Source organism: Alternaria postmessia (genome assembly GCF_024291825.1).
Source record: "Alternaria postmessia strain BMP 2775 chromosome Unknown scaffold_9, whole genome shotgun sequence".
In the NCBI taxonomy this organism is placed as follows: domain Eukaryota; kingdom Fungi; phylum Ascomycota; class Dothideomycetes; order Pleosporales; family Pleosporaceae; genus Alternaria; species Alternaria postmessia.
In genome coordinates this window covers 102,705-123,653 of record NW_026260082.1, presented here as the reverse complement: position 1 = coordinate 123,653, position 20,949 = coordinate 102,705, and the positions used below count along the sequence as shown (strand labels likewise).

Genomic DNA, 20,949 nt, shown 5'->3' with positions numbered 1-20,949 from the left:
ACGTATTGTGTCTTCTAGTTATATCTGTAACTATCCTTCCACATAGTCGACAACGTTGCGAGACAATGGCAGCGGCACCATGTTGAGCGTTTGTAGAGTTACGACGAGACGTCAAAGTATTAGATTTGTACTACCACCTTCAATTCGAGACCTTGCCCGTCGCACATGCGGCCACCAGTATGAAGAAGCTCGACTCTCAACCATTCAAGAACTCCCACCAACCCACTCAGCCCCTCCATTCGCCGCCATCACACTCCCGCTAACCCATCTACTCTGCTCACTGACTAGAAACCCTACAACATCGGCTACATCCTCCGCCTGTCCCATTCTTCCTCCCTCGGCGACCTTGACCTTTGGTAGCCTCTGTTCCTTCAACGCCCGCACAGCTTCTGGGGGAAAGGACCGCAAGCCAGGTGTATCCGTCAGTCCCACAGACACAGCATTCACTGTCGTTCCTGGAAAGCTATGCGGCAACTCAATGGCCCACGATCGCACCAGCGACTCCATTGCTGCGCGCGTAGCATTGAACAGTCCAGATCCAGGAGAAGGATCTCGTACGCGATCTGAAGAGATGACTACGACGCGGCTGTGTGGCGTGAAGAGATCCTGACGCACCAGATTTTCCATGAGAACGATTGGCCAGTGCAAGTTTCCTGTTAGAGATTGGCTGATGTCTGCTTCGCTGGCGCTACCTATCCTAGGTCGAGTATTGAAGGCTGCGTTGAAGACGAGTATGCTGAGTTTCTTGCCGGAGAAATGGTTAGCGAGAGCTGTGAGGAGAGTACCGATGGAAGGGAGAGATGTTATGTCTGCGACCACGCCCCGCATGGTTGGAACCTCGTTGTTGGAAGAGGCATAGAGGTCACGGACTGTGGATGAGAGAGTGTCGAAGTTGTGGGCGGATTGGGGGGACGAGTAGGTTCCTAAGATGGAACAGCCGCGTGTTGCGAGTGAGAGAGATATCGCCCGCCCTATCCCTTTCGATGCACCGCTTACTCTGGGTTAGATCTTCTCGAGGTATGTATGCGAGAGAGCATGTACGGGTTGAGAGGAATAACCTCTTCAAAGGCACAGGGGAATTCAAGTGTAGAAACATGTCTTACGTGACAATGGCGACTTTGCCCTTGAGATCCTGCTCGCGGAGCTTTGGCGCAGGTGGTACGTAATCTGCCATGTCGACTTGTGGATGTAGGAACTGCAGAGAGTAGTATGGGTCAAGTGTAGTTTTAGATGCTGTTTGACTACATGCGATGTTGTGTCACAGGTCGGGCGGAGGCTGAAGGCTGGCGGCTACTGGCGCGGGCTACGTCACCACCAAGATGGCCTGGGTTGGGTTTTGAAACTCGATTGTAGATGCAAGGCCGACGATTGTGGAAACAACAACTGGTCGTAATTGCGATGAATTCATGTGAGCTCATTGCGGAGACTGCATCGACCGCATACAAAAGGAACGAGTATAGAAATGATAGACCTTACCTCGCAGCCAATATTAATTGCTAGCAAGAGACTTACAAAGACTAGTATTATAGACTTGAGATTATTCATGTCTGCAAACAACTCCTAATATGCATTGCTGTAGTAAAGAGACAAGATTAACTACAGTGTCTAGTTTTCACAGTGCATCGAAGTGTCAAGGGCGCGTCCGAGTCGTGGAAAGGGGCTAGCGCGAGATGAGCACATGGGCCAATTTCCCAGTGCCGGGCGCATCCGTCATCCATCAGCCTCTTTCACGGTCAACGTCGTCTCCCTACCAAACACAGCAAAACTCCAGTCTTAGCCAGAGCATAGCTACGCCTATTCCGCTTTCACATACACGTGGAGATTGACTCCACGACCAGTCGCGACCATGATGGCGCCTTCTCACCTGCTCGAGATCCCCAGGCCCAAGGTAAGTCCAGCAACACGACGCGCCCAGGCAGTCGATACCACGTGCTGCAACAGGACGAGACTGACTCTGGCCTGCAGACGTTCCTCCAGAAGATGTCGCTCCGCACAGGCGCCGAAGTCATCACCTTCCTACAGGTCATCAACAAGGCGTCCGGCGTCTACGGTCTCCTCGCGCTGCTTACGGGAGCGAAAATCGACGGCTGGCAGCTGTCCATGTACCTCTACTCGACCTTTGCGCTCGTCGCTACCACATTCCTGTACAAGCACATCCGGTTACAAAGTCCCTTTGAGTCGGTCCTCCTGGCGCATCTCTATGCGCTCGACTCGGTCATCAACGCCCTGTACACAGCCTTCTTTGGCATCGCATGGTTCTATACACTCGCCGCACACCCCGATGAGAACGCCGGACTGTCGCCCGGCATGAAGGACAACGCGGGCTTCACAAGCCCCAAGCACAACGTCACGCAGGTTGACATCATCGCCGAGCCGACCGAGGGCATGCAAGCCGGCCAACACGCCGTAGCAGTCGGACAGGGCGCAGATGGTGGCGCGGGACTCGGCAACGCCGTCTTCCAGAGCGGAAGCATCATGTCCATCTCCCTCATCTCCGGCTTCTGGGCCCTTCGCGTCTACTTTGTCTTCATCATGCTGGCCTTCGCCCGCCAGTGCCTCCGCCAACACATCGCTGCCAACGCCTCCTCCGCTGCATGGTACAACTCGAACAACATGCAAACATCCGCCACTGACCTCGCAGAGAACCCCTTCGCAGAGGGCAAAGAAGAGGGCAGCGGCTGGAAGGGCAAACTGGGCCGCGTCATGCTCAGCGGCTCCCCCAAGTACTGGCTCGGTGCTGATGCCGGCGAGGGCGAGGACTGGATGCGCAATCTGGGTGGCAGATTCAAGAAGACCACACAGCTGGACCAACCTGTTGGCTTCAACGAGCGTGAGCGCAGGCGGAGAGCTGGAACCGGCCCTCCCGTACCGCAGCTCAAGCTGAACCCGGAGTTGCCCAAGTAGACCGCATTGAAGAGAGGAACGATTGACGACAGCCAGAAGTTGTAATGAAATGACCTAGGGTTGCGCACCATGAGCCAGAAGCGCATGTGTACTATATACATCTATAATTTGGGCTTGCATGAGACATGCCTCGCACCACAGCGAAGCATATCGAAGCCGCTATTTTTCCGCATAGCATAGCGTTTACATCTGCCTTTCGATCTAATATTCAAACACTATCTCGTCAAACCTGCTCTCTGTCTGACTCACCCGGCTAGAATCTTGCACGCTATCAAGACGACAGTGGCGGCGCGGAGGGCGCTTACAGGCATACCCCACCACACCCACGTTGCCAACGTTGCGCTAAGCCCCACTTGGTCAGCGCACGTGTGTTTGGTGAATGACGGCCGTCTCACCTTCACCGCCGGACATGTCGTCTGGTCCCTGAGACCGGTAGATTGGTAGGCATGTGCCTAGTTCCGGCGTGCCAAGCGTGTTGCGTGCCACTGTCATGCCTGTTAGAAACGGCCGCCGGATGACATGTCGTGCATCGGCAGACGCATTGATAAGGGGATGCGGTGGCCGCGCGAGGCGGCGTCGAATTTGCAACGACTATGTGGCAGCTTTTGGACGTGTTCTTTGACTAATCTTGTTCTTCGTCACATGCTGGCACATTCAGTTTATAGTTGTAGTTCATAAGGGGTCTCTGGCGCTGGTACCTGGATTCAGCCTCATTTCGCTATCTCGCATCTTCAGTCAGACAGTAGAAAATCTGAGTCGCCATCATGGGTATCTTTCGCCGGTCCATGAGCTCTAGCTCTGCACAGTCATCGCGTCCATCGACCATCGACTCATCTGCGTCCGACACCGCAAGTTCAAGAACGAGCATGGATTCTACTTTCGAGGAGCACGACGTCGTAGATTCCATGGCCACAATCAAGCAGCTACCAACACCGGCGCGGAAGACTCCGATCCTCAGTCTCCCACTCGAACTCATTCAACAAGTCAATACCTACCTCGACACTTCCTCGGCAGCAGCCTTCTGCCTTTCAAGTCGGTACGTCTACTACGCTCTCGGCACTGAAGTCCTTTCTCGCCATGTCGAGGGGAGCAAGAACCGCTTCGAGAAGAGAAAGACCATCGAGGCAGTAGTAGAGCGCGCCTTTCCCGGCCATTGGTTTTGCGCCTGGTGTGATAGATTCCATGCCTGGAGCGCTGAAGACGGACCAAAGAGCCAGCATCCAGGGGGTAAAAGAGACTGTGCAGACTTCAATAGCTACTTGGACGCCGGGAACGGGTACAAGCTACGATATCACCATGTCCGACTTGCCATCAATCGCGCATCGTGGGGAGACGAGCACGGTATTCCCCTTTCCGCGTTCACTTACGAGAAGAAAGAAATGGCGCGAATCTCTAGAACGCCGGTTCCCACTAAGCTCAGTCTCTCAGCCAGGATAGTTCAAGGCCATTTTCTCTTACACAGTTCCTACGCAATCATTCTGCCCGCTTTCACAACGAGAAATCGCAACCTCTTGAAGTCGCTCTGGCCTCTCCTCCCACATATCGTCACAGGCCATCGCGATACACCAAACGGCCATACCGGTCTCATGGCCGCCATCGATAATGTGATCCGCCGAGGCTGGAAGTACCAGTTTACACAGAACTGCTCGACCTGTGCGACGGATTGGAGTGTGACTACCCAGGACTTCTCACATGCTACTGGTGGACAGGTCAGACTAGTGGTGCAGAGTTGGCGGGACTTGGGCACGGGTAGAACTCCATTCGAGACGGGATGGAGGTCGCACGGGGTAGGGAGTGGTGATGACAACGGGGCTAACACTTGTCTCGTGAGACTTACCAGCCTACCTGCGGGGTCCGTCAGACGCGCGTTCGAGGCTGCGTGTATAGACCATATATCAGACGAGGCTGACGTCGCTGATGTGGCTGCGAAGAACCCATCCAAGTCGCGTATCTATCGGTCGTTCATGAAGAGAACCATGTCGGAAGAAGACGATAGTGCAATTAGACGGTCCAGTGCAAGACCGCGCTATTGGCGTACGCGAGAAGAGAACGAAGAGGTGGCGCGGAAGTACGAGGAGGATAGACGAGATGTGGCGAGGAATGTTGCTGAAGAGCTGGTCCGCCTCGACGCTCAGCGTGGGAGAGGATTGGTTTAGATATCCAAACATATTCTTTTACCTATTTAGATGCTGCGCTTCAGTCACTGACATGACTGGATGTGCTGCAATTGGATTATTCGCCACTGCACAGCCTCCGTATAGTATGTGCCATGGTATTTCAAAGGTTTCATGTCGGAGAATATGGACTTAGAACAAGCGGGCCTACTGCCTTTTGTACAACTTGGTAATGTGCAATCGAAAATCGGCCAAAACTCCGAACTGAGGAATTGACACCGTGGATTTGAAATCTCTATGTACTGACTTCATACACCTTCTTTAGCCTCCTTGCCTGGGACAGTGACAGGATTTAGAGCCAGGATTAGGTAACGAAGCTTGCCCATGATCCTACGGCGTTTGCAGTTCACAACTGTAAAGATGATAGGCGCTATCCTCTTCGGGGCACCGCTTTAGATGAGATGCAGCATCAGTAATGTCAACATCCTGATCTGGAAAGACCGGGAACCGATTGTCGACCATGCTTTGAGGGCTTTTGTGGGAATCTCAAGCAGTCTGGTTTGATCTAAGAAATCAAAAACCAGAGGTATAAGTGATCGATGAGATGGCACGATACAACGAGAACCTAGAGCGGAAGGTAACTATGACGGAAGATGACGAGCGTGGTTCTCTGGTAGATATCAGACCAATATGGTTGCCGGAACAAACGGCCGGAGAAAACAATAAAGTGATGGATAGGGGCTTACACTGCTCGTGGTGGTCAGTCCAAAACAACAATGAATTCAAGGGGGCTCGGGTACGCGTCAATAAGCTTTTTGTTAACAGATCCTTGCGGAAAAGCCTGCTATGCAGCAGTCCATATCATCATGCGTAAGGGAATCCCACAGTGTCTTAAGTTACATCTTTGTATGCTGTGGTCAATTTGCGTAGCACGGCAAAGCCACCCTTCCGAAAATTTCTGGTCGCCAACATACTCGTATACGACTTTACTGTACCCACTGGGCTGCATAGATCATTCGTTAGCCACAAGTAACGATAGTACTATAATGCAACAACTTGAAAGAAGCAGCGCCATATCACAGATCTGAACCCATTGGCGGTACCTTTCGTACCAGATCCGCCGGTCGAAGGAGATGGCGTAGACTTGCGACACTGACTAAAGTACAAGTTTTGGAAACCGTTGGTCGTTCGTCACATATGCTGTTTGAGTGAACGCGGACATGACCGCTTGGGAAGCGGAGGAACGACGCCACGCTAGTCTTCTTGTGCCCTAGCCGATTTACCCCTTCCTGCTCTGCACTTTGCAAACAACACTGACATCCTCATCCTATCACGCGCGAATATACTAACCGTCGTTACCTCAGAAACTGTCGCCAAAGGCTAAAGATCACAGTGTCACGATGATTGCGGCTCAATGTGTTATGCCCGGTCGCAGTATAGTACAGAGCGTCCCATTCGCCAGTCCCTGGAGTATTGCCGCTTACCTGGGATGCATTCGCCGTGGATCTGTGATCGTCAGTATACTGCTGCGGAGTTCATATCGAGTGGTCGGAGGCTATATTACCTGTCGCTAATTGATTACATTGAACCTGGATTTCAGTCTGCAACAACCGACCTTTTGATCCAACACCAACGCATTTGCTGAGCAGTAGAGATGCGAAAATGATTCTGCCCACTTGCCATAACAATATCGCTGTCCTCGTGTATGACCTCTACGTCAGAAGCCGACAGGCGGACAAACTCGAGGCGCATGTTCCGGCCTTAGCGAGCGACCCCTGGACCTCAATCTAATCTGCGCCAGCAGTTCGACCGAGAAATCCGGTCATTGCCATTTTGCTAAGGTTCAAGTCAAGTTGATTAAGCTCCAAGCTTTGCAGCCAATTGTTTAGAGGAGTCTCGTCCCGTCTGGTCCGGAAGCTTCACCTTGCTTACAGGGTCCGGCGCTTCTGTTGTGTTCCTGCATTCCAACGAGAAGATCATTTGACAAAACTCTCTCAATGCTTCTCACGCATCTGAGAACGGGTTGTTGTCTTTCGGGTAGACCTGGCAATATGACCGAGGCTGCGTGATGGACTCCAGGCAAAACCAGCTAGCCAGCCACGTAGGTCGGAAATAGCTCCAGAGGGGCAAGACCTGTGTCACTGCAGACTCGTCCCTGTACCATGCCTAGCGACGTAAGAACCTCGAGGATCTTGGCAATTACTCTTGGGGCTAAACCGTTATCCAGGGAAAGACAACGAGCCTCATGACCTTTGCTACAAATTAAAATCCACGAGACCGGAACATCTTTCTGGAAGATTCGCTCGTATATGCCCATGGGTCGTGGACGAAGCAATCTAATACAACCGGGTTTCGAAACCACTGGGTGCAGCTGTATGGCGGAGATGGATCTCTCAGGAGGATCGTCCGACCTCAGTACCGTATGCCACTCCTCGTACATGAAAGATACGATCTACAGATGCGCAACATGTATCTGTGAGGTGACTCGTGATACAACCACGACGCCGTATGTGAATCTCGAGATATGGCTGCGAGTGTTGATCCACAGCTTTGCCTTTGCACATACGAGGCTTGTCACTCGCCGTCGAATAGGATTGAGGGCTAAGACTCTGCTGCCAATAAGGTCAACTAGCCATAGTACGTCTCCATATGCCTATCCGTTCATCACTTCATACACTATCCCCTTGAGGCAAAGATCCCGGATGTCGTGGCGCACAGATCTCCGCAATACCCCAGACTACCCCACGATGGGGTCACGACTAGGGACGGTTCATCTACCCTTCATTACTCTGGCACTTCTAGCGTCTTTTCACACTCCCGACGTCCCGTCATTCTTACGGTATTGGTGAGCACGACCTAGGGGACTGTCAAGGATGCAGATCTTCTGCGCCTTGCAATTATCAACGGTCATATGGGTACTTGTGCAAAGTACCTTGGATAGTACCCGTCAGATGAAAGTTTTTGTATAAGAAGGCCATCTCAACCGTCACTGTTTCGATATCCCACAACAGACTTTCGATCCAACAAGTCACCATGTACAGGACACTCGCCCTCGCTTCTCTCTCGCTCTTCGGAGCCGCCCGCGCTCAGCAGGTTGGCAAAGAGACAACGGAGACACACCCTAAGATGACATGGCAGACTTGCACTGGTACCGGCGGAAAGAGCTGCACCAACAAGTCTGGTTCCATTGTGCTCGACTCCAACTGGCGATGGGCCCACGTCACCAGCGGCTACACCAACTGCTACGACGGCAACTCTTGGAACACGACCGCTTGCCCTGACGGCAGCACTTGCACCAAGAACTGCGCCATCGACGGTGCCGACTACTCTGGTATGTAATTCCAACCTGCTACAGTCTGCCATCTGACACACCTAGGTACCTACGGTATCACTACCAGCAGCAACTCTCTGTCCCTCAAGTTCGTCACCAAGGGCTCTTACTCTGCTAACATTGGTTCGCGTACCTACCTCATGGAGAGCGACACCAAGTACCAGATGTTCAACCTCATCGGCAAGGAGTTCACCTTCGACGTCGACGTCTCCAAGCTGCCTTGCGGTCTGAACGGTGCTCTCTACTTTGTTGAGATGGCTGCCGACGGTGGTATCAACAAGGGCAACAACAAGGCTGGTGCCAAGTACGGAACTGGATACTGCGACTCCCAGTGCCCCCACGACATCAAGTTCATCAACGGTGTAGCCAACGTCGAGGGCTGGAACCCGTCCGACAACGACTCCAACGCCGGCCAGGGCAAGATGGGTGCCTGCTGCCCCGAGATGGACATCTGGGAGGCCAACTCCATCTCCACTGCCTACACTCCCCACCCCTGCAAGGGCACTGGTCTCCAGGAGTGCACCGACGACGTCAGCTGCGGTGACGGCGACAACCGCTACGGCGGAATTTGCGACAAGGACGGCTGCGACTTCAACAGCTACCGCATGGGCGTCCGTGACTTCTACGGCCCAGGCATGACCCTCGACACCACCAAGAAGATGACCGTCGTCACTCAGTTCATCGGCTCCGGTTCCAGCCTCTCCGAGATCAAGCGTTTCTACATCCAGGGAGGAACCGTCTTCAAGAACTCCGACTCCGCCATCGAGGGCGTCAGCGGCAACTCTATTACTGAGAAGTACTGTGACCAGCAGAAGACCGCCTTCGGTGACACATCTTCTTTCAAGACTCTCGGTGGTCTTAACGAGATGGGTGCCTCGCTTGCTCGCGGCCACGTCCTCGTCATGTCCCTCTGGGACGACCATGCGGTCAACATGCTCTGGCTCGACTCTACCTACCCCACCGATGCCGACCCAGAGAAGCCTGGTATCGCCCGTGGTACCTGCGCTACCGACTCTGGCAAGCCCGAGGACGTTGAGGCCAACTCGCCCGGCGCGACTGTCGTCTTCTCCAACATCAAGTTTGGTCCCATTGGCTCCACCTTTGCCCAGCCCGCATAAGCGCTCGATGAGGTTTCTGGTAAATTTCGGCGAAGGACCGACGGCTTTGGGCTGTAAGAGCGGGTGGATCTCCTTCGACCGTCCTCTCGCTTTGCTTCAAATTTGTATATACTTGTGGTGGATTTAGAAAGTGTGCATATAGACAAACAGACTGCATTACTCACTGTTGAGACCTGTGGCAGTATCTGCTTCGTGAAGGGTGCTGACTTAGAACTCGTTGTCCAATGCTCTCACTCGCCTTTTGTGGTTCTAAAGCCTTCGTGCATCTTTGACATCTGAATAGTTTCGTATTGCGTCTTCAGTCCTTGATTCTTCGTTTGAGCTGCTTGTTCCTAGTCTTGATGTCTGAGTCAATCGCACATCGGCTAAACGCGTTTATTATGAAAGGTAATCGAGCTGACCAAGACGCAAACCCCCACATGCGATGTGGAGGGGCGTACAGGTATACTTGGCTTATCCTTTCTAGCTTCCCCTTTTCATCTCGACTTGGCAAAGCGACCAAAGGCTTGCCCGGCACCAAGACGAGCATACGAAAGTGAACGCAGACTTGCGTGTAGACTTCGACAGGCTTACACTGATCCAACATCAGTGATCAAGGGAAACCTCATTTTTGCACGTGAATATGAGTTGGAGGACTGATGATTATGGGTCTGGGCGCCTCCTGGGAAATTTGTTAATATACCCGTCCAGGTACCCGAACCTACCATGCACAACTGATCGTTTCGCGAGTCTGGTAGCATCACCTCTCGCGCATGAAATTCATTGACATCGATAAAAAATTGCAATTGCCTACCCTTGGCTACTCAGCCGTCTTCGCAAAGTCTATAGAGCGTCTAGCCCATCCAGATCCGTGCTCACAAAAGAAAGATCGCATCCTCGTCCTCGCTAGCATATATACAGTTTCTGTGGTATTGCTGTAAGATTTCTGCCCATCTCGGGTCTTGTTGACGTGCCGGAGGTGTCGTCTACTCCTTCTTGACGGTATCCGGGTCTGAGAGGATGCCCTCGGCTTCGAGTCTTCGTCGCGCCTCCTCTAGGGCCCAGGTCTGGATGCTGGCAGGTTGTTAGCTTTGACCAATTATAGCATCTCCATTTCGCTGTTCCTGGTTCATGTCTTCCGCTACCCATCGCCTGCCTATGACTCCTCCATCTGACCCGTCTCTTGGCCCGTCCTCAATCCATCTCTCACAGGTGAAATTCGCACATACCTAGTATCCGGCTTGAAAGCATAAGCCACAACGCCAAAAGCACAAGCTCCGCCGAATCCCCAGTACATGGCGTTCTCCCACCCCTCCTTCTCATACTGCTCGCCAGGCTTGACACCGAAGAGCCATCCGGATGGGGGGTCGTAGCTGGGTCCGTGGCCCGATCGCGTTGTTTGTGACTGTGAGAAAGCCCGGCGGGGAGCTGCTGTGCGGGCGGTAGCGGTGAGAGCGGTGCGCGAGGCGCTGGTTGCGGCGCGGACGGAGTTCATCGTGGTCTGCAGTCTCGCGAGGACTCAATTGAAGGGTGGGTAGAGTTATATGATCTTCCCGGCGCAGGGGGAGGGGGTCGTGGTTGATGCGGATAGGTGGATGATGACCGACGTTTGAGGTGACCTCGGGAGGTTCCGCATTCGCTGTGAGGGCTTGGCGTGGCGTGGGAAACTAGTGGCGTCGGAGCATCATTAAGTTTTGGTCACCACAGAAAAGGACCCTGTTCATGGCGGCCACTTCAAATTAGTGACGCATGACAAAAATGCAACACGGTTTCAAGAACGAACATGTAGTGTGACTAGTCTGTGGTATAAGAGCCCATAACGCCAATGCTATGCAGATGAACCAATCAAACGCCAGATGATCAAGGAATGCCTAGGCATAAGCAGCTGTGCGCTTCTCTTCAGTATCCTCCATCTCATCATCTGGCTGGTGGAACGACATCCTTGCCATGCTCTGAGATGCCTCGTCGACTTGTTCTTCTGTCTCGTCCGTCTTGACCGACTCCCTCTCCTTGCGCTTCTTCTCCACTGCCTCCAGTTCTGCCAGCCTCGCAGCAGTTTTCTCGGCTTCTTCCTTTTCCCGCTTCTCGCGATCCGCCCTCTCCAGTGCTTCGAATTCATCGTCAATCTCGCCCTCGTCGAGAGGCTGGTCGGTTTCGTTGATGATGTTCGTAATCTCTTCCGTAGTCGCCATTTGTTCGTTGACGGCATCAACAACACCTTGAACGCCCTCTGCACCGCCAACCTTCTCGTTGAGACCCTTGAGCGCAGCAGCACCAGCGCGCATGGCCTCCACGATCTCGACTTGATCAGCTGCGTGTTGTAGGTCTGTGTAGACTTGCTCGAGCTGGAGGGCAACATCGGAACGCTGCTTGAGAGCGTTCTCGGCAAGCTTCTTCGAGCGCAGTGCAGCTTTGGCGCGGACCATCTGCTTCGCAACTACGGCCTCCCGTGCCGCTGCATCTGCCAGAGCAATCTTCTGCATAATTGGCGATATCTGGGCGTTGATGTTTGCTAGTGTGTCGCGAAGATTGGCGATGGCGGCATCCTCTTCCGTAACTGGCAGAGGCACATCCTCGTGCTCCGGCTTGAACTTGATCGTCTGCTCGTTGTAAGATATCGCTTGCTTGTCTCTAGCGAGGAATGTAAGGACAATGTCCAGATCGTTTGTCGTAAGCGGTGCAGTTGGGTTGAGTACAGTCGCGAAACGCTTCAGGAAGTCTGTTTTTGATAGCACCCGATCAGCCGTAGACGTGTGCTCCTTCATCTTCTTCAGTATCTCGTCTGCAGCCACCTCCACATTCTTGACGACCACAAAGTTTCCAACCTCCATCTTGGCTGGCGCTTGTACCTGCCCCAAAACGCCAACCTGCCGCAGACTCCACTGGAGCACCTTCCATGGTGATGGTATCCATGATGTCTTGTATATGCTCTCTTTGGCTGTCAGGAAGTCTTTCAGGGGTACCATCTCCTTCTTCTGGACTGCCTCATGGAACACGGCCGGAAGACAGGTGGGCTTGCCATGCTGCGGGTGTTGCAGGGCTCGCGCGAGCTCGTCGGCGGCTCGTATGCTTAGGAGATCGTGTGTGGTGCCCTGTCTGGGAACGACACCCGCTCGCGAGGCGTCGACAAGCGCCTTTGTCCATGCGGCAATGTTCGCATGGTAGCCCTCGGGGTTGATCTCGAGCTGTTGCCGAAAGTCTGCATAGAGCGATGCGAGGCGGTACTGGCTGTGCTGGTCAGCAGTGCAGGGGTTGCCAAGCTACGGCTGGCCTTACTTCTTAAAGGCCTCTTCGTGCTGCAAGACGAATTCCAGCAGTTCACTCATGTCGCGCTCTGGTTCGGGTACCCACTGCGCCCGGCTGTGTTTGGAACGGAAGAGCGAACGCTTCCGCTTATGACGACTAAGCGTGGGGTCGTCGCTAAAGATGGAGACGTGGGGGCCGCTGGCCAGGTCGCGAGATGGCTTGCGTTTGAGCATGTGCGTGGTCAAAACAGCCAGAGTAGTAATACGAGGTAATTAGACGGCATCTATTAGGGTCTAGTGCAGGGTCAGATATCCCGGTAGTATTATGTAGACTATCGTACAATGCTGGCGCGTGCAGCTGTTTGCCGACGCGACGCGCTGTTTCAAGATCCAACCCCACTAAGTGCCTTTCCCTTCATCCATGTGACAATCGATTCAGTCACTGCCTATGCTCCACTAGCGGTGCTCCTATCTCCTTGCTTTCTGCACCCATACTCTGTAGAGGAAGGCCTTGCGTCAAGCGTTTTGTTCTTATGCGCTTCATGTTAAGGCGCCCGTTGCTGTTTAGCGAAAGAGGCTTGGTCATGCGGTCGTCGCGACGACCATGCTAGTATATCCTACTTCACTTTCTGACAACATTGATGCCGGTGTCATTCTTCTTCTCCATGAACTGTCGCATCTCCTCCAGGTCGTCCATGTCGTCGTCGCTGTCCTGGCTTTTGGGCTTTGTTGGAGGCTTTGCTGGAGGCTTCGATGTGGGGATTACTTGAGGAGCGTTCTGCGGTGGTGGATCGCGCATGTCTTTGGTCTCGTCCTCCCATGCCTTCCTCTCTTCTTCGTCTAGCTCATCCCGCCTGTCCAACCACCTTTCCTGCACGTCGCGGGCGTCCATAGTCGCCCCGTTCTCGCGCATAGCCATCTGCCACACTGTGTCGTTTGCGCCTTCTATGCCGCCCATCGCAAAGCCGCCTGCACGATCGATAGCCCGCAGCAGCGTCATCATGCTTTTCTTGTCTTCTACTGCCAGTGTCTCGAACCCTACCAGCGCAAAGTCCTCAACGAGCTCCACGATCGCCTTGTTGAGCGCGGAGAACTTTGATGTTGGCTCGTCGTCGTCTGGGTCTACGTCGTTCGTGCCAGCTCTTGTAGGCCCTGGAATGCCAGACGTCTGTTCGCGGTTGAGGTGCGGCAGGAGGTATTGTAGATCTTGGACTTCAGTGTAAAAGTCGAGGTTGAAAGGCAGGTTTGGGTAGTTTCGGAGGTTGTCGATCTTTGTGAGGACATTCAAGTGGGGCAGGTCCATCTGCAGCATGCTGCGTAGGGCGAGCAGGAGAGAGGAAACGTATAGCGACGGTCGCGAGAGAATGATGGAGTCGGTCAGGTGTACGACGACGAGCTGGTCATGTTAACCCCCAGTTGCAGGCCATGGGTGGTGGGCGAATACTCGATACCCAAGTTTTTGTAGGCGGAAGAAGATGTTGCGCAGCGAGCCGTGGTGCGTGAAGAGTTCGACCTGGCCGGGGCAGTCGAAGAGGACATAGTCGTCTGGAGCCATTAGTATACTTGAAGAGAGTCCAGTGCTGTCACGAACCTCCAAGTTCCTTCAAGCCCTCTTCTAGCCAGTCGAAGTTGTGCTCCAGTTCCTCGAGCGCAAACAAGACCCCTCCGTTTGGGCCCAGAGTCTCCTGCTCCATGATCTCGTCTATTGTGACCAGGTCTCGGACGTCTAGAGCGGGCTGGTATGAGGTGTGGTCGTTCGCGGGGTCGAGGTTGACGACGGAACACTTGCGCTCGATTGCGCCCATGAACTGTTGCATTCCATCGCAGTACGTCGACTTTCCAGAGCCCGGCGGCCCGATGACGAGTTGTGCGAAGGGCATGTTTGTTGGGGTGCAGTGACGAGGGAAGAAGCTGGGGAACTTTTGGAGGGGGCGTTAGCGTGCATCTCAGGTATTTGTTTAGTCTGCGGACTCCCGCCCTTGAGAGCTTCACTCCGACTCGCAGCTTCTAGAACCCGTACACCGTGCTATCGCCAACATGTCAAGTAGGTCAGTCCAAGCCTGTCCGGGCCCCGTGCTAACTTGCCAGGCCAATTCGAGCTTGCGCAAAACCCGACCGAGCCCATATCGTCGGTCAAGTTCGCGACCAACAACCCAACACGCCTGCTCGTCTCGTCGTGGGATCGCCATGTCTACCTCTACGACACACATGCTGAGCCCGGCGGCAAGCTGCTCCAGAAATTCGAACACCGCGCGCCCGTACTAGATGTCTGCTTCGGACGCGACGACAACGAGGCCTTTTCCTGCGGGCTCGACTGGGAGGTGCGCAGAATCGACCTCGAGACGGGCGCGCAGACCATCATGTCTACACACTCGCAGGGTGTTCGCAACGTCCTCTACTCTGCCGCGCACAACCTCCTGATCTCGTCATCATGGGACTCCACACTGCACCTCCACAATCTGTCGCAACCCGGCGACTTCTCTGCTGTCCGCCTGCCTTCCAAGCCCTTTTCGCTCTCCGCGTCGCCCACCAAGCTGGTCGTCGCCATGGCAAGCCGCGCAGTCAACATCTACGAACTCGACAAGCTGGCCGAGGCTGCGACGAGAGGTGGCGGTGAGGAGGTCGCAGTGGAGCCGTGGCAGCAGCGGGAGAGCTCTATGAAGTACATGACACGCGCCGTGTCTTGCATGCCAAACGACGCGGGCTACTCCAGCTCGAGCATCGAGGGACGTGTAGCAGTCGAGTGGTTCGACCCGTCTGAGGAGTCACAGTCGCGCAAGTACGCCTTCAAGTGCCACAGACAACAGGTCGACGGCCAGGACGTCGTCTACCCAGTCCACGCGCTCGCATACCACCCAGTCCACGGCACCTTTGCGACAGGAGGCGGCGATGGCATAGTCGCCCTTTGGGACGCAGTAGCAAAGAGGAGGATACGACAGTACCAGAAGTTCCCTGCTAGCGTGCAAACCATCGATTTCTCCAACGACGGTAAATACGTAGCTATTGGAGTCAGTCCCGGCTTCGAGGACGGCGTCGACGATGTGCCAGACGGTGTAACCAAGGTCTTCATCAGGGAGTTGAGCGCAACCGAAGCGTCGGGCAAGAAGAAGTAGGCGTCATCAAGGTGCTGCCAAAGCTCCACGTTTGTCCGCGGCTGTGCCAAGTTACGAGATAAATATACCAGTTGGTCAATCGACCCCACCACCATCTCGAAGATCCAAAGTCAACCAAGGTTGGTCTCTTTCTACGCGTGATACATGTGCTTCAGCTCAGTTAACACATGTAAGGACTCTTGACCGCCTCTGCTTATACATGCCAAACTGCCACGTCAACGTCAATATGCTCAGCGCTACGATCGCCAAGCAGTTATGATCATCTCATAAAACTTCAAGATATATTCGATAAGGATCTTACTGATCCTCTCCTTCCATCGCTCACATCAGTATTATAAGCCTTTGCGCCTAAGTTTCACCTCATCAGGCGGCTGCACAACCCTGAGACGCTACGGTTCGGCAAATAAATGAGTTTCTATTTCTCACGGAGCGACGTTAGAGAAAATGAGGTACATGTGAAGCATTGTCAATTCTAGAACGCAAGCTTCCGATTCATTCATTTGGCTCGTTTGGGTTAAAACCTGTCATGAACACACGTCTACTATCTCTCAAAAGCTAGTCAGATCGTTGTGCGACTAGCCACTTTCGGGTCTTGATGGGCCGGTATTGACAGCATGTTGGCAGATTCGGGATATGCTCATAACTTGTTGAATACTTTGAGAAATTAAAACATTGCGCATACCTCATGGACCGGCCGTAAATGGCGTCATATGTCCTTAACTTCATCTATTTGGTCTTCGCCCTGTAGATGTCCTCTTGAGTCCTGAGCTCTTGCTTGAAGTCTTTCGTTTGTTTGGCAACCCTGGAAAGATGCTCACGTTTCAACTTCCCCATACCGCTCTTGTTATCCACAAGTGCGATGTTCATTGCCGTAGAAACTATGTTTCTGATCTGCCGGCCATTTAGAGCTAGCTTTTTGCCATCTTTCTTAGCCCATGAGATCAAGTCTTCGTAGTCTTCCACAAGCTTCTTGCGCCTGAGCTGGTCCAGGAACGACTCAAAGATCGCGAATTGTTGGTCTGAGTCGAGCTCGTCATATTTGATAGCAATATCTTTGTATGTTAGTGATGCTGAGATATGCACAACGTAATATTGAGACTTACGGATACGGCTTTGCACGGCAATATCGAATGACTTCATACGGTTAGTTGTCAGGATCAGTATCCCGTCATAGTACTCGAGTACTCGAAGAAGTACTATTGAAGTTAGTTTTGGGAGAACCTAGATATAAAATGTTGTCTAACCTGAAACCATGGCGTTACGCTGAAGGTCGTTCTCGCCGTCGCCTCGTGCTTCGAGGAAGACGTCTGCCTCATCGCTGGAGATAGTCAGTCTAAAGATATTTCGACAGTGTAGGGCCTGTAACGCACAAGAGTAGCACAGCCTCCCACTTTCCTGCAAGATCAAAGACCTTCTGTAAGTTGGCTTCGACCTTGTCGCCTTCAATACCGATATCAGAAACTCCAACGGAAAGTAGTGGTTTGCCTGCCATCAAAGCTACACTTTCTGCGGTGAGTGTCTTTCCCACTCCCGGAAACCCTATATAGTCAATCAACAAATCCTCAAATTCATGGATAAGCATCTGAGAGCATACCATAGAGCATGATGACGAGTCCTTTGCCCTTGTCTGGCGCAAAGTCTTGCAGACCCCTCGATTCGCCAGGTTTTCCGTCAATCAACTTCTTGCCTTCTTCGTGGGCTTGTACAGACCACTTGACAAGATTTTTGGCTTCCTCATCGAGCTGTAGCTTCTCCTCAAATACAGTTGCATCCGCTGCATCTGGTGAACGGAGTCCGTCTACAAGTAGTTGAGCCCATTTCTTCTGTTTCAGCGCGTAACCCAGGACCCTGGGCGGACAGTGAAGGTACTGGTCTGGAGTCATGGAGTGTCCCGCAGGCAGCCTGTCCCAATGAAACTTGTAGATCTCCTTGAAAATTGGGTTTGCTCTCCGCTCGGGTGATAGGCTTTCGAGCTCGCCTTCGTAACGGCGGAGATTTCCAAGAATAGGAGTTCTGGGTGAAAGATACTCGAAGAAAGAGTCAAAATCTACCATTGTTGTTCCACCATCAATCTTGAAAGATAGGATTAGCCACGACCATGAGTGTATGGGTATCGCATACCTTCTTCCTGCTGATAGAACGCGCCTGGTTACTGGCTTTGAGACCCCCAACGCCAGTACCGGTTGAAGAGTCGTCTGATTGCCTTTTCTGTTCTCCATCTGCGTCCTCGGATGCGTGAAGGAGATTTCGACCAGTATGGAAGTGAGTATTGCCTGTATACTTAAACATCTGCTTACCTTTCACGGAAACGCAGTACTTGACGAACTTCTTGCCTCGGGCAATCAATCTTTCGCGCAATGCTTCGAATGCATCGGTAGGAGATGTATCGCCATTTGTGCCAGGGTTGGTGTAGTACTTTACGGGGTAGAAGGGTAACTCCACAATACTCCGCTTGTCGGAGCCCCAGTATGGTATCGACATCATGAAAGGGACTCGAGTGAATTCGGCCCCGTTCCAGTCGAAACAAAAACAAACCAAGTCGAAGTCCTCGTCTTCCGTGACGAAGCCGTTGCAGCTATAGACTGTGAAAACCTGTGGTTCACCTAGGAAAGGCTGGGCGTATATCACAGTGCCGGGAGGGAAGAGAGTCCAGAGCGCCGCATGTGTGATCGTTTTTTCGTTAATGAAAGCCTCGCGATTTTTGAAGTACCGATCGATGGGCAGAAATCCAGAAGAAGTTGAGATGATCTTCAACAACTCTCCAAGATCCGTGCGAGCTTGCTTTTCGTCGTCACTTTCGTTGTCGTCTTGTACCTTGACCTCCTGCATAGCTTCAGTCCAGGCGTATATGAGTCCACTGTAAGGCGAGCTACATTCGGTCACTTTTTCGGACCAACCCCATCTGGAAGTGATCTTTCCAAGTAGCTTCTGGAGAGGCTCGGACTCGATTTTAGCCTCTGAGTGATAAGGCTCACTCTCAGACTGTTGAGATCGCGCAAGTGTTAGTTTTTTGAATGTGAAAGCTCTCTGGTTTTCGGGCCCGATGGCTTTTTTCTCTTCTTTCTTCGTCGCATCGATGTTCGTAAAGTCGCCCAAGTCCGGATCCCAGCGGCTGACAACTACCACGTATCGTGGCTCCTTTTCTACCTCAGGAACATCAGCCTTGGAATCAGGATTGTCGGCATTGTCCTATATTGTTCATTAGAACGAGTAGTGGTACGTAGTATAGGCTAGACACACCTTGGATGAGCTGTAGCTGCTATCGTTTCCAGAGCTAGAGTCTCCATCCGTATTCTTGGCCTCGGCGAGCTTGTTTTCGTCAGTCTTCCCATTATAGATATTCTGGAGCTCACACAAACCACTACATCTTCAGCGGCAGGCTTGGTCGTCTCAACCACTGCGTTCCGCTGTTCGAGTTGAGTGATTCGAGACTCGAGTAATCTGATATATCGCTGTTCAAGATCTGCAATTCTAGTTTGATTGGAATCAGGCTACACAATAGTTAGTTGTAAGCAAAAAATGTCGGAAGTGTTGGCATACTTTGCTTTCCACTGTATCAGTGGAAATGGATTCCATACTGGAAAACTATCGTTCTGCAGAATTGAGGCAGCGGATACGAGGCTATGAGTCAGTTCAACAACAGACGGCTGCCCCTTCTAATGAATATCTTGCTGCGCGTAGGGCCTGCCCTTGAGGGCTCACAGTTCAAATGCGGAACTGTAGTGCGAACACATGACAACACACTATTGCAAAGCAGCCACAATCTTACGTTTTCCCTTCGAATTCGGCACTAAAAGCCTAGATCTGCATCTCTGTCGTATCAAGAGCAGACTTAGGGAGTATTGGCAGGGTAGAACTGCTTGGTTTGTCCGAGGCTTCGCTACCAATGTGTTTTGATTGAGTATAAATGCAGGGTTCTACGCCAGGTTGGCTGCAATAGGCCGCTCCGTCTTGTGATAACAGCATCTTGGTAGGACAAGGCTGCGTATCAGCCCAACATAAACCTGGCAATTGCGCAAGTTGGACGGGGCTGTGTAATGCATGTAAGACGTACTGATTTTGATCTGTATCCGTATCGTTCGATCGTTGCAGTCTTATATACTGCTGGGTGAGATGCAAGGAATTATCGATTCCTGATTTCCAAGAAAGTGGCTTCTTCTGACCCACACTTGTGGAAAGAGTTACACTCTGTTGCCTTGAACGGTTAAAGACGGCTTTTGACGTGTGTTCGAGCTTGGAAATATCGCATGGTATATAGTGCTGGTTCGTACATGTCTGTTCGCAATACATTGAGTTAAGCGTTCCAAGGTCGTAGGTGGCACGGTTTGAGCGGGGTAGAAGATCATGCGTGCTGTCTAAGAAGGCACACCCGCATCTGAAGCTGTAAGACTTACGAAGTACAAGAGATGAGCTTTTTACCTAGAGTATGAGGCTGTGATCGCAGATGCAGTGGAATGCCACGGCTTGGCGACTACGCAGTGCAAGCCCGACGCTAGCATAGCCTAGTCGTATAGTAGCTGACGCCTGGCGACCGTGAACCGGATATTGTTGGTCTTACATAAACCTGGCGGGTAGTATTATGCTGCAGCTTGCATGCTGATGAGTCTTCTCGTGCTCATCTAGTGGCCTTGAAGCAAAAGAAGGGACAGAGACTTACTTTTACTTGCTGATCTAACACTACTGGTACATGAAGAATGGTAGCTGAGAACTATGTCACAAGGCCTTGAAAAGAGTCGAGAGATGTCCTCTGTCTGGTTCCCAAATTCTGACTTAGCGTGAGAGGCGACTTTTCTTCTACACAGGTCCTCTCTAACAGATGTCAGAACGCGAGCGCTTGCAAAGCAAGTACTTACCGGCCATGATACCTTTATTAGCGAGAAGCTTCCCAAGGCAACAAGAAAGATGAAAGAGGAACTGGAGCGCATCGCAAAAGCTGGAGGGCGGAGCAAGCTGGAACCAGCGCCTGGAGAAGTCGAACCGAAGGATCCACTAGCAATGTTAAAGAGAATGTCGCTACAGGACTTGTCAGCGTATGTCAGTGGTCAGACAGAAGCACTCAACAATGCCCATGTGAGCTTAGAGGAAAAGCGATCTAAAGGCCTCCACAAAATCTCTAGCAGAACACAAAGCTTCGTCTCGGAGTTT

At 52.4% G+C, this 20,949-nt stretch overlaps 9 protein-coding genes across 9 annotated transcripts; 4 read left to right on the top strand and 5 right to left on the bottom strand.

Moving 5' to 3' along the window:
• Positions 1 to 204: 204 nt before the first annotated feature.
• Positions 205 to 1,174, bottom strand: J4E82_002266 (uncharacterized protein; the record flags this gene model as incomplete). The annotated part of the gene is made up of 2 exons (XM_051728567.1): positions 205 to 991; positions 1,104 to 1,174. The coding sequence occupies 2 exons, from the start codon at positions 1,172 to 1,174 to the stop codon at positions 205 to 207; spliced, it is 858 nt and encodes a 285-aa protein (XP_051591518.1).
• Positions 1,175 to 1,846: 672 nt separating this feature from the next.
• Positions 1,847 to 2,904, top strand: J4E82_002265 (uncharacterized protein; the record flags this gene model as incomplete). The annotated part of the gene is made up of 2 exons (XM_051728566.1): positions 1,847 to 1,888; positions 1,966 to 2,904. The coding sequence occupies 2 exons, from the start codon at positions 1,847 to 1,849 to the stop codon at positions 2,902 to 2,904; spliced, it is 981 nt and encodes a 326-aa protein (XP_051591517.1).
• A 764-nt stretch (positions 2,905 to 3,668) lies between these two features.
• Positions 3,669 to 5,060, top strand: J4E82_002264 (uncharacterized protein; the record flags this gene model as incomplete). The annotated part of the gene is made up of 1 exon (XM_051728565.1): positions 3,669 to 5,060. One exon carries the CDS (start codon positions 3,669 to 3,671, stop codon positions 5,058 to 5,060), a length of 1,392 nt encoding a protein of 463 aa, XP_051591516.1.
• A 2,991-nt stretch (positions 5,061 to 8,051) lies between these two features.
• CEL1_1 (Esterase/lipase/thioesterase) lies at positions 8,052 to 9,467 on the top strand (the record flags this gene model as incomplete). Its single annotated transcript, XM_051728564.1, has 2 exons — positions 8,052 to 8,349; positions 8,395 to 9,467. The coding sequence occupies 2 exons, from the start codon at positions 8,052 to 8,054 to the stop codon at positions 9,465 to 9,467; spliced, it is 1,371 nt and encodes a 456-aa protein (XP_051591515.1).
• A 965-nt stretch (positions 9,468 to 10,432) lies between these two features.
• Positions 10,433 to 10,941, bottom strand: J4E82_002262 (uncharacterized protein; the record flags this gene model as incomplete). Its single annotated transcript, XM_051728563.1, has 2 exons — positions 10,433 to 10,520; positions 10,676 to 10,941. 2 exons carry the CDS (start codon positions 10,939 to 10,941, stop codon positions 10,433 to 10,435), a joined length of 354 nt encoding a protein of 117 aa, XP_051591514.1.
• A 376-nt stretch (positions 10,942 to 11,317) lies between these two features.
• Positions 11,318 to 12,772, bottom strand: J4E82_002261 (uncharacterized protein; the record flags this gene model as incomplete). Its single annotated transcript, XM_051728562.1, has 2 exons — positions 11,318 to 12,674; positions 12,723 to 12,772. The coding sequence occupies 2 exons, from the start codon at positions 12,770 to 12,772 to the stop codon at positions 11,318 to 11,320; spliced, it is 1,407 nt and encodes a 468-aa protein (XP_051591513.1).
• A 541-nt stretch (positions 12,773 to 13,313) lies between these two features.
• J4E82_002260 (uncharacterized protein) lies at positions 13,314 to 14,571 on the bottom strand (the record flags this gene model as incomplete). Its single annotated transcript, XM_051728561.1, has 3 exons — positions 13,314 to 14,087; positions 14,136 to 14,236; positions 14,283 to 14,571. 3 exons carry the CDS (start codon positions 14,569 to 14,571, stop codon positions 13,314 to 13,316), a joined length of 1,164 nt encoding a protein of 387 aa, XP_051591512.1.
• A 157-nt stretch (positions 14,572 to 14,728) lies between these two features.
• J4E82_002259 (uncharacterized protein) lies at positions 14,729 to 15,804 on the top strand (the record flags this gene model as incomplete). Its single annotated transcript, XM_051728560.1, has 2 exons — positions 14,729 to 14,735; positions 14,780 to 15,804. The coding sequence occupies 2 exons, from the start codon at positions 14,729 to 14,731 to the stop codon at positions 15,802 to 15,804; spliced, it is 1,032 nt and encodes a 343-aa protein (XP_051591511.1).
• Positions 15,805 to 16,530: 726 nt separating this feature from the next.
• Positions 16,531 to 19,538, bottom strand: J4E82_002258 (uncharacterized protein; the record flags this gene model as incomplete). Its single annotated transcript, XM_051728559.1, has 8 exons — positions 16,531 to 16,856; positions 17,049 to 17,122; positions 17,175 to 17,343; positions 17,399 to 17,876; positions 17,926 to 18,993; positions 19,045 to 19,113; positions 19,164 to 19,267; positions 19,535 to 19,538. The coding sequence occupies 8 exons, from the start codon at positions 19,536 to 19,538 to the stop codon at positions 16,531 to 16,533; spliced, it is 2,292 nt and encodes a 763-aa protein (XP_051591510.1).
• Positions 19,539 to 20,949: the final 1,411 nt, after the last annotated feature.